The 12,018-nt window shown below is 52.7% G+C and overlaps 1 protein-coding gene and 1 long non-coding RNA gene across 3 annotated transcripts in view; one reads left to right on the forward strand and one right to left on the reverse strand.

Moving 5' to 3' along the window:
- Window positions 1–641: 641 nt before the first annotated feature.
- LOC142854145 (uncharacterized) overlaps window positions 642–12,018 on the reverse strand; it is a 30,903-nt gene continuing 19,526 nt past the window's right edge. Inside the window, exons 2-3 of one of the 2 annotated variants that reach the window (XR_012911295.1) lie at window positions 8,328–8,439; window positions 642–1,271 (exon numbers count right to left, since the gene is read on the reverse strand). This is a non-coding gene — a long non-coding RNA (uncharacterized LOC142854145). The remainder of the gene's footprint in view (window positions 1,272–8,327; window positions 8,440–12,018) is intronic. The other variant, XR_012911294.1, reaches the window with a different exon arrangement.
- Window positions 10,475–11,025, forward strand: LOC142854142 (small ribosomal subunit protein uS11-like). Its single transcript, XM_075979300.1, has one exon. The coding sequence runs from the start codon at window positions 10,504–10,506 to the stop codon at window positions 10,957–10,959; it is 456 nt and encodes a 151-aa protein (XP_075835415.1). The 5' UTR covers window positions 10,475–10,503; the 3' UTR covers window positions 10,960–11,025.

Raw genomic sequence — 12,018 nt, forward strand, 5'->3', positions numbered from 1 at the left:
CGTTGCCCTCTTCTGCAGCACTGCGGCTCACACCACACCCTCCCACACACTGCACCACTGGGGTTTCCCATAAGCTGCATTCAAGCTTCCCCATAATCTTTTTTTTCCCCCTTGGCTTTTCAAGACAGGGTTTTTCTGTGTAGCTGTGGCTGACCTCCACACTGTAAACCAGGCTAGCCTTGAATTCCTCTCTCCTACAGGCTGCTTCTTGTCAGGATATTTTATTAAAAACAAAAAAAACCCAAGTACCCAACACCTAGTAGGGCGTTGTCATCACACACAGTAGACCACACCAATCATCAGATACCCAGTGTCACATGGCTTCCTGGGGAAAGGGAGAAGTTCTCTACCTCCAAATTTGGACAACACCAAACCCTCAAAGAATGACTTTTCTAAGTTCAGCCATGACTGATGGTTTAACTCAAGGCAGTGTACAGATTACTGGACACAACCTTAGGCAGCTGCACCACCCAAGTCCCACCCCCTGGTCAGCGGTTTTCTTTTATATACACTTACAGAATCTTTGCTATCTGTCTATGACAGCAAGCAGGGACGGGTGGTGGCTAATGAATTCTAGGAGGGCAGTTTTCTAGTTTTCTCCCGTGTTCCCAAGAGAAAAATATCAACAGACTCAGTATCAATTCATTATCCCCTCAATTTTATTTAAGTTCTGCTATGTCCCAGTCACAAGCTGGGGTCTCTGCTCAATCGCCATGGTAACTCATGTCCCAGGATGGTGATGGTCAGGCTAAGCTCGGAGGACCAGCTCTCCCAAATCCACCTTTAAGAATTTCTTTAAAGTTTATGTGCATGGGTATTTTGTCTGCATGTATGTCTGTGAACCGCTTGTGTGCCTGGAACAGGAGTTAAGAGATGGTCGTGAGCCTCCATGAAGGTGCTGGGAATCGAGTTCAGATCCCGTGGAGGAGCAGCCAGTGCTCTTAACCACTGGGTCATCTCTCCAGTCCCACTCACCCACCTCTTGATATTACTGCACAGTTATTTCATTTCCTCCATTCCCTGCTAGTGTGATCAGAGACAGCCTTGGCTTTGGGGACTCACTTGGGAAACGAGTGTACAAAGGTTTGGGGAACCGGCCAGTCCCGTGTGGTCATCCCTACGTAGTACCAAACGGGAAGGCAAGAGCAGTGGGGATTTCTTGGGGAAATGTGCAGGTTGGATCCGGATAGGAAAACAAACGTGAGTCTTGGCGTCTCCTTGGTCACCTCACCGAGTAAGCTCATGCGTTTCTCCTCCTGTCTCCAGTGGACCTGTGTGCAAACATGTGACAAAAACACATGTCAGCCCTTGCCTGTCCCTTCCCCTCCAAAAACCAACACCCAGAAAATTCATCTGTCTCACACAAACACACACACACACACACACACTCGGGGCAAAGAAGGAAGGAAGAAGGGGAGGAGAGAAACCTTGGCTTAGGAATTCATTAGCCTGCAAGGATTGAAGACAAACTCCACAGGGGGGCGGGGGAGGACGTGAAAGAAAGGCTCTAGCCTCTCAACTTCACACTCTACCCAGCTTTGCTGGGCCCCAGCTCCCTGCTGTCCCTAGAGCTGGTTCAGTGGGATAATGTGACCAGCTGTCTCAGCCCTGCCCCCTGGACGTGCGGCCAGGCCAGGCTGTCACCCACAGTTGGCCTTCAGAGGCGGGAAAAGGCTTTGAGACAGTGCTCCCTGCTGAGCAGGAATGGCAGCTTCCCTCGAGAGCTGCCCCCACCCCGCCCCCGCCCCCGCCCCACCCCCAGCCTCCTCAACTTTCTCTCTCGTTTCTTGGTTAAGTTTCTTTTTCCCCACAGGCTGACAGGAAATGATCTGTTTCCAAATCAGATCTCTCTGGATACACCAGTTCAAGCTGTTTCCCGAGATTACTCATGCTGCAAAATACGCTTGCAGCTAAACCAGGGGAAAAGCCAAAGTCTGAGGGTGAGGGGTGGGAGGAATAAGTCAGAAAAAGGAGGGAAAGCTGCTCCACCCGCAAGTTTAAACCCTTTCTTCACTGCGGGGGTGGGGGGCTGGGGGTATACGCACGGGTGGTTGTGAGCTGTGGGGTGTGAGCTGTGGGGTGTACACACGGGTGGTTGTGAGCTGTGGGGTATACGCACGGGTGGTTGTGAGCTGTGGGGTGTACGCACGGGTGGTTGTGAGCTGTGGGGTGTACACACGGGTGGTTGTGAGCTGTGGGGTGTACACACGGGTGGTTGTGAGCTGTGGGGTGTACACACGGGTGGTTGTGAGCTGTGGGGTGTACACACGGGTGGTTGTGAGCTGTGGGGTGTGAGCTGTGGGGTATACACACGGGTGGTTGTGAGCTGTGGGGTGTACACACGGGTGGTTGTGAGCTGTGGGGTGTGAGCTGTGGGGTATACACACGCGTGGTTGTGAGCTGTAGGGTGTACACACGGGTGGTTGTGAGCTGTGGGGTGTGAGCTGTGGGGTGTACACACGCGTGGTTGTGAGCTGTGGGGTGTACACACGGGTGGTTGTGAGCTGTGGGGTATACACACGGGTGGTTGTGAGCTGTGGGGTGTGAGCTGTGAGGTGTAAGCTGTGGGGTGTACACACGGGTGGTTGTGAGCTGTGGGGTATACACACGGGTGGTTGTGAGCTACCTAGTGGGGGTCCTGGGAACTGAACGTGGATCCCCTGCAAGAGCTGTGCTCTCTCTCATAACATCTGAGCCATCTGTCCAGCCTTCCCTTTATCCCCGAATGGAAATAGCCACATGCCCAATTTCATTAATTCAAGTGCATCTGCTAACTCTACTTAATACCTTTGAAATTTGAGGACATCCGTCATGGCTTTTTTTTAATATGGGCTTTTGTTTTGAGTTTTTGAGACAGGATTTCCTGTGCTTTGGCTGGCCTCAACTCCTCCCATCTGGGCTCCACCTCCACGAGCACGTGCTGGGTGACAGGCTCAGCTTCACCGCTGGCTCGGTCGGCCACCATCCTCACATCCAAGTGCTTAGACAATCCGACCCACCACGCCCTGCTTGATATTGTACTCCTGAAATCCACTCTGATATTTTAAATACAGTATCACATGATTTTAAATGTCTGCTTCCCCCTTTGCTTCCTTTCCTTAGTTTCCTTAAGGTTTTAAAGTTAGGGCACAATCACGATGTGAAGGGCTTCACAGTGACATTCTCACCTAAGCACACCGCGTCCATGGCCACTGCCCTTCCGTCCGCTTCCCTGTCTCCTTCCTTTCCCCAAATGGCCCCATTTCTACTTTCATGCACAAGGGTTTTAGCTGCTTTCTGATTGTTTGTGTGTTTGTGTGGGGCACTTGGTCCTTAGGAATCACAGTCAGCATCAGACTCAGGGGCAGCTGCTTTACCCACGGAGTCATCTGGCCAGCTCAAGGGGTTTTTCCTGGGGGGGGGGTATTTATTTATTTCATTTTTCGAGTCATGGTCTTGCTATGTAGACCAGGCTGGCCTCTTACTCACAGACATCCATTTTCCTCTACCTGCTGAGTGCTGGGCAAGCACCATCACACCTGTTTTTTTTAAGCATTTATTTTGTATGCATATTATGTAGATGCATGCATGACATAGAATATGTGTAGAGATCAGAGGCTAAGTTTAGGGAGCTGGTTCTCTCCTTCAGCATGTGGTTCTGGGACTCAAACTGAGGTTGAGGTGGTCAGGTTTGGTGGCAAAAGTTCCTCCCCACCTACAGCCTCAGAACCATCTCAGGGCCCTCCTGTACACGCTTTAGATACCTACCTTCCCACCCCAAACTTAGCCCCTTAACAGGACTGGGAAACATCACCAGTCACAGGTTTAAAGGGTTAAGTGACATTACCCCCTTAGTTCCTGTTCACATCGTTCAATATTCATCTGGAATACCAGTTAGACCCAGCAGTGGCCAACAGCAAAACCGCACGTTCCAGAGTTGGAAAATTCAGGTCCTCAGAGCACATGGGCTGCAGGAAGTGTCCAGAATTGGTCTCCCCACAGCCTGGGAGCTGGAGACTGCACCAGTAAAAGCAGCTTGAACTCACCAGGGGCCTGTGAGACGGTTCTGTGGCTTAAAGTGCTGGCTTTGAAGCCCCAACGATGACCTGAGTTTCCCTCCCCTGCCAAACAAACTGAAGGCTGATACAGGCCACTGACGGAACTCCCTGCATCCAAAGGTGACTGGGGGGTCAGATGGAGGTGGGGACAGCTCCTGGTCTCTTCTCTCTGCCAAGAAAGACAGGACTCAGGGCCAAGAGCCCTCTTCAAACTCCTCTTTGAGGTCCTGGAATTTCACCAAGTAAAAGTGGAAGGAGAGAACCAACTCTACAGATGAGCCCTGACCTCCACACACACTACTGCACACGTGCAACACACACGCACACAGCACACACACACGCCACAGCACACACACACGCCGCAGCACACGCACACGCCACAGCACACACACACACCACAGCACACACACACGCCACAGCACACACACACGCCGCAGCACACACACACGCACACAGCACACGCCACAGCACACGCACACACACAGCACACACACACGCCACAGCACACGCACACACACGCCACAGCACACACACATGCCACAGCACACACACGCCGCAGCACACGCACACGCACACAGCACACGCCGCAGCACACGCACACGCCACAGCACACACACACGCCACAGCACACACACGCGCCACAGCACACGCACACGCCACAGCACACGCACACGCCACAGCACACGCACACGCCGCAGCACACGCACACGCCGCAGCACACGCACACGCCGCAGCACACGCACACGCCGCAGCACACGCACACGCCGCAGCACACGCACACGCCGCAGCACACGCACACGCCGCAGCACACGCACACGCCGCAGCACACGCACACGCCGCAGCACACGCACACGCCGCAGCACACGCACGCGCCACAGCACACGCACGCGCCGCAGCACACGCACACGCCGCAGCACACACACACGCCGCAGCACACACACACGCCGCAGCACACGCCGCAGCACACGCACACGCCGCAGCACACGCACGCGCCACAGCACACGCACGCGCCACAGCACACGCACGCGCCACAGCACACACACACGCCACAGCACACGCACGCGCCGCAGCACACGCACGCGCCACAGCACACGCACAAGCCACAGCACACACACATGCCGCACACATGCACACACCACAGCACAGTGACACACACACACACACACATGCCACAGCGCACACACACACACACGCGCGCGTCACAGCACACGTGCAACACAGTCCCATCAGCAATCCAACAGCAACAAATCAAAGCAAAAGCCTAGCCAGTTCTTGCTATGCAGCTGGGTAAGAGACCAAAACCTAATCTAAACCACAAGGAACAAGACAGCGAGGACCATTTATCCCAACAGTCTTTCTTTTTTTTTTAATATTTATTTATTATGTATACAATATTCTGTCCGTGTGTATGTCTGCAGGCCAGAAGAGGGCACCAGATCTCATTCCAGATGGTTGTGAGCCACCATGTGGTTGCTGGGAATTGAACTCAGGACCTTTGGAAGAGCCATCTCTCCAGCCCCCCCAACAGTCTTTCAATCAAACCCAAAGCACACTGATAGGGCAGGCCAGCGTGCTCTGAGGAACCTCACCTCCAACGGCTGAAGTTTGGGATTACAAGCAGGCTGACACACCCACCCAGCATCCAGCTCCAGTGTCCCTGCTGGCACAGCAAACACTAACACTGAGCCATCTCTCCAGCCCTGACAGTCTTGACAGCTCTTCCTAGGCTTGTCTTGTTTTACAAAAGCCTGTTCCGATCCTTTGATCATTTTTCTTTATTGTGAAATTTTATTTTATTATTGTTAAAGAAATATTTTTACTGTTTGTAAGCATGTGTTTCCACATGTGTCTCTGCATATCTGTCCCTGTGGGTGACCAGAGTCCAATGAGTGGACGTCAGGAGCGGAACTGCAGGTGGTCACAAACTGCTGAACATGGCTTCTGGAAGCCAAACTCCAGTCCTCTGCAAAAGGAGCATGCACTAGCAGCTGCACCGTCTCCAACCCCGTCACCCCTTTCACTGACGCAAGGTCTCATCTGTACCCTACCCTGCTCTGGAACTCACTATGTAGCCCAGGCTGGCCCGGAACTCACTATGCAGCCCAGGCTGGCCTGGAACTCACAGTAAACCTCTTGCCTCAGCCTCCTGAACAGTGCTGGACACCACGTAAGGAACCAATGGAGACATGCAGGGACAAGCAGGGGAGGAACACAGTAGATTGGAGGAGGGACTTCCTGCCATGGATGCAGGGCAGATCTGGTCTTTGGCATGCCCAGGTGTGACAAACACGAGGACCGTCCGTCATACAATGAATGGTACCTGCTGCTGTCTAAATGCAAGGCAAGGGTCAGCAGACCAGCAGAGGAGACCAGGTAAAGATGCTCTGCCTTCTCCAGATGAATCGATGCTCGCGCAGCACGGAGCCAGCCAGGCCACGCACTGCCCAGACAGCAGGAAAAGACCCCTCTTCAATGTTCTTGATTTTAATTGTGATTAAAATGTAAAGCAAACTTTACACTTGTGTGTGCGTGCACACGCGTGCCCACTGTGTGAGGTTACATGAACCACACATGAGCAGGTGACTGGGGAGGCTAGAACAAGACCACCAGGGAGCCGGTTTCCGATGCAAACACACCACACACACACACACACACACACACACACACACACACACACACACACACACACGTCGTCAGCCTTAAGATGAAGGCCCATTTTCAAGACAGAAGCTGTGAGACTAAGCAGGTTTTCCCCTCTGCCTGGTCCCTCGAAGTTCCAATCACGGAACCCTTTCAAGATCTATAACTTCTTGGTGGAGGGGCCGATAGTGAATTTGCAACACCATCATTTGGATGGCTCCCAGTCTCTGCATGGTCCCTTGACCCCTCCCATCCTTCGCCTTGGTAGCCCTTCTTGAATGTGAAGGGATCGCAGGCCTGGCATGGGTGTACTGGCCCAGGTGGGTGTGGTTAGGATGACTATGGTCCCTTCCAAATGGGTTCCAGTGACCCCAGGCAGTGTCTCCTAAAACAGACCCAATTCCCCAGCCATAACCCGTGGGGCTCATGGGTAACACCAGATTCAGAGAGGGCCCTGAGCTTGGGCCAAAACTTCCTTGTGTGCCCATTAGGCCCCTCACATAGCATCATGGAGGTCTTGGCCATCCAACTCCGCCAACAAATCTGTCTGGAGGTTGGGAATGATGGGAGGTGGGGTACCAAACATGATTTCAAACAGGAGAAGCCCCACCTGGTAGGGGAATTCCTGAGCCTAGAGAGGGCAAAGGGAAGGAGAACCGCTTAGTCGGTGCCAGCCTCCATGGTCAAATTAGGGTCTCTTTAGAATTCTAGACATCCTTCCTACCTGCCCCGAACTCTGGAGTCTGCATGCACAATGCAACTTCCGATTACGCCCCAAGAAGGTGCCTGAACTCGACTGACTTACCTGGAACAAAAAGCCGGCCCACTGTCTACCCCTGTGGTGGTCGGAAGCCTGCTGGCTGAGGACTTCAGTGTTGCCTCTAGCTGTCTTAGCTGAGGGTGGGGGGGGGGGCACTCTTTACAGTCCAAACACTGACTCTTTCCCAGCCGGGGCCTTTCTTTGCTAACTCTTGGTTTCTCATCCTCCCATCCAACAGCCAGGTGTTAGTCGCCTCCTGTGCTGCTCCTCCAGTGCTCCTCCTCCTGTGCTCCCCCTGTCCTCCTCCTGAGCTCCTCCTCCAGAGCTCCTCCTCCTGTGCTCCCCCTGTCCTCCTCCTGTGCTGCTCCTCCAGAGCTCCTCCTCCTGTGCTCCTCCTCCTGTGCTGCTCCTCCTGTGCTCCTCCTCCTGTGCTCCTCCTCCAGAGCTCCTCCTCCTGTGCTCACCGTCCTCCTCCTGTGCTCCTCCTCCTGTGCTCCTCCTCCAGAGCTCCTCTTCCTGTGCTCCTCCTGTGCTCCTCCTCCAGAGCTCCTCCTCCTGTGCTCCTCCTCCTGTGCTCCTCCTCCTGTGCTGCTCCTCCTGTGCTCCTCCTCCAGAGCTCCTCCTCCTGTGCTCCTCCTCCTGTGCTCCTCCTCCAGTGCTCCTCCTCCAGAGCTCCTCCTCCTGTGCTCCTCCTCCTGTGCTCCTCCTCCTGTGCTCCTCCAGTGCTCCTCCTCCTGTGCTCCTCCTCCTGTGCTGCTCCTCCGCTCCCACTGGCGTTGGTTCTTATGCTGCTCTTTTTAACTTCCTTATCCTCTACTCGTCCCTTCCACTGTACACATCCCCAGCCGCCACCTCCACATCCAGTCTCCTGACATCTGGAGCTGACTCACTGATAAGCCACTGCAGCGGGTTCTGAAGGCTCCTGGAGGCCTTCATCTGCCCCCTGCTCACATCATACAGCCAGCTGTGTTGTGGTCCCACGCAGGACGGGTCAATGAGAACCTGGATTTAACCGTGCCATTTTCATGCCAATTAATCATCATATTTGGCTTTTTTTGCCCCATCCTCCATCCCCATCCTCCCTGATTTGTGTGGCACAACAGCATGAGGACCACGGGTGCTCTTGAGGGCCAGAAGAGGATGTTCGGTTCCTGTTCCAGCGTGTTTGCCACTTTCCCGAGACACAGGCTCTCGCTGAATCCGAAGCTAGGCTGGTAGCTAGCAAGCCCCCGTGACTCACCTCTCTCCACCGCCCACAGCACTGAGCTCACTGGCACTGATGTGGCCAGATATGGTTATTTACACGGGTGCTTAAGATTTGCATTCAGATCCTCACATTTGCACAGGGCACACATTGCTCTTCCAGAGGACCAGAGCTCAGTTCCCGGCGTCCACGTCAGGCAGCTAACAATCACCTGTGCCTCCACTCCAGGGTATTCAATGCCACATTCTTGGGCACACACCCACATGTGACACACATGCTCTCTCCCTGCTCTATCTCTCTCACACACACACACATTAAAAATAACATTTTTTCTAAGAGGAAAAATAAAATCTTTTTTAAACAAAATAGTGCCCAGCATGGTGGTGCACGCCTTTAATCCCAGCACTTGGAAGACAGAGACAGGTGAATCTCATTGAGTTTGAGGCCAGCCTGGTCTACAGAGTGAGTTCTAGGACAGTTGGGGCTACACTGAGAAAACCAGTCTCAAAAAAACAAACAAACAAAAACGGGAATATACTTGGCGAGAAGGAAAAAGCAGCTGATATATAAAGTCCGAAGGTGGGCGCCCAGGGCGCTGTGCCTGACAGCGATGAGGTCACTCTCTTAACACAGAGAAATGGCACGAGAGGCCGTCTTTATTAAGGCCCGGCACCCCCAGGGCCCTTTCTCCATCATGCATCCCCCTGGTGCAGGAGGCTACCCAGTTCCCTCTGCTGCGGACGGTTAGAAGCAATGGGGCACAGCCTCCCTACGCGCTGACATTAAATTTAAAATTCCAGATTTTTGTTCCTTAACCATTTGCAATTGACATTGTGAGTTCCATCCTCACTTACACAATTGACATTGTGAGTTCCATCCTCACACAATTGACATTGTGAGTTCCATCCTCACTTACACAATTGACATTGTGAGTTCCATCCTCACTTACACAATTGACATTGTGAGTTCCATCCTCACTTACACAATTGACATTGTGAGTTCCATCCTCACTTTGCGCACAAATGCTCTGCTTTGCGCAGCCATCTTGCACGCGGTTCCGTGTCTCTGCCTCCCCTCTCCAACAGGGCTCTGACTTAGTTCCTGGCTCCTGTGCGGGGTCTGAGGAACAGCTTGCTGACTGCCTTCAGCCTCCCACGCAGCACACCCATGTCATTCCAGAAGCTCAGTGATATGGAGGCCCTGTGGTTCAATCCCTTATGCTGTCCCACTGCTCTGGAAACTGAACTGTCTTCTTCCCATTCAGTAAGAGGTTGATCACGAGTTTTCCCACATGCTCTTTACTGTGTTAAGGCACACATTTCCTCTCTATGTAGTTCCCTTTTTTGAGCCAGGGTCTCACTGTGTAGCCCCAGCTGGTCTGGAACTCACAGAGACCCACTTCTGCCTTCGAAGTACTGGAATTAAAGGCATATAACACCGAGTCCAACTTCATATGTAATGGTTTTAAAGATTATTGTTCTGCTTTGCTTTTTATTTATGTATATGTGTCTGTGTGTGAATATGGAACTCTCAGAGATGGGGAGCATATCCCCCAGAACGGAGTTACAGACAGCTGTGAGTCACCTGCCATAGGGTTAGGAAACCAACTCAGGCCCTTAGGTGCTCTTAACCACTGAGCCACCTCTCAGATCAGATTTTGTAGGACCCTCACCCCTTATTCTCAAAGGGACAAGAAGAAATTTTCTAGCAGAATGTTTTCCCAGGAAGATAGTGGCCTTTCCCTCTCCCACCCAGGAGATTCCGAGCACAAGGTCACTTAGCTCAGCCCGGCCAGCCACCTGGTACAGGCTGATAAAGATGGCCTGACTCCTGGTGGAGGAGTCTGGAGACGACATTCAGAGATGGCACCTCGCAAGGGGAAGGAAAAGAAGGAAGAACAAGTCATCAGCCTTGAGCCTCAAGTGGCTGAAGGAGAGAATGTATTTGGCGTCTGCCACATTTTTGCGTCCTTCAATGACACCTTTGTCCATGTTACCAATCTTTCAGGCAAGGAAACCATCTGCTGGGTGACTGGTGGAATGAAGGTCAAGGCTGACAGAGACGAGTCCTCTCCCTATGCAGCCATGTTGGCTGCCCAGGATGTGGCCCAGAGGTGCAAGGAGCTGGGCATCACCGCCCTGCATATCAAACTCCGCGCCACAGGAGGAAACAGGACCAAGACCCCTGGACCTGGAGCCCAGTCAGCCTTCAGAGCTCTTGCTCGCTCAGGCATGAAGATTGGGCGGATTGAGGATGTCACCCCCATTCCCTCTGACAGCACCCGAAGGAAGGGAGGTCTTCGTGGTCGCCGTCTGTGAACAGGACTTCTCAAATTATTTTCTGTTAATAAATTGCTTTGTATCAGAAAAAAACAAAAAAAACAAAAAACAAAAAAGATGGCCTGACTCAGGAACAGTGGCCTTGCTCTAAGAACAAGGAGAAAGCTGACTTAGCAGGATGGGAGGGAGCAAAAGTCCTCGCAAACATGCCAAACCAGCTTCAAAAAGCCTCTTTGTAGTTATGCCTTTAAAAGCTTACCCCACAGAGGAGATACAACTCCTCTCTCTACCTCACCGTAACAGGGTCATTTGGAGACAGGGGTTCCAAACATGCTTGTAATGCTGTATTATGCTGGTTAAACCTTGTTTATTACAGTCTGGGCCTCTCTGGTGGTCTCTCTTCGGGCATCATAATCTGGGCACAACAATTTATGCTTTTGTTTTATGTGTATATTTGCCTTCTCTACAAATGTACTCCACATAAATACAGTAACCATGGAGGCCAGAAGGGAGCACCAGATCCTCTAGAGTTACAGAGTTACAAGGGGTTGTGTGCCATCAGGCAGGTGCGAGGACTTGAACCTGGGCCCTCTATAAGAATAGGAAGTGGGCCAGGAGATGCATTTGGGAGGGAGAGGCAGAGGCAGGTGGATCTCTGTGAGTTCCAGGCAGCCTGGTCTATAGCGTGAGTTCCAGGACAGCCAGGGCTATTTAGAGAAATTCTATCTCAAAAAAGAAAGGAGGGGGGAGGGAGGGAGACAGACAGAGACTGTTAGTTAACAGTGCCACCCAGCCTATCTGCTCTGAAAGCAGCAGTGGACCAGAGCCGAGGAAGAGGCGGGGTCAAAGCAGCTCAAAAGTAAACAAGTTGGAGATGCTGGCAAGAGTGAGGGCTCAAACTGACCAAAGGACCAACTGCAGCAGCCACTAGCCTGCTAGCCTGCGGTGCTCAGAGCCAGGGTGGGTGTGGGGGGCACATCTCCAGGCAAGAAGGCCTTCATCCTGGTGGGAAGCCCTGCCAGGATCCCTGAAAATAGACACACCCTTATGTAGTAATATGAGCGGCGGCGGGGCTGCATCCCCAACACCCCAGCCGCC

Source organism: Microtus pennsylvanicus, chromosome 7, assembly GCF_037038515.1.
Source record: "Microtus pennsylvanicus isolate mMicPen1 chromosome 7, mMicPen1.hap1, whole genome shotgun sequence".
In the NCBI taxonomy this organism is placed as follows: domain Eukaryota; kingdom Metazoa; phylum Chordata; class Mammalia; order Rodentia; family Cricetidae; genus Microtus; species Microtus pennsylvanicus.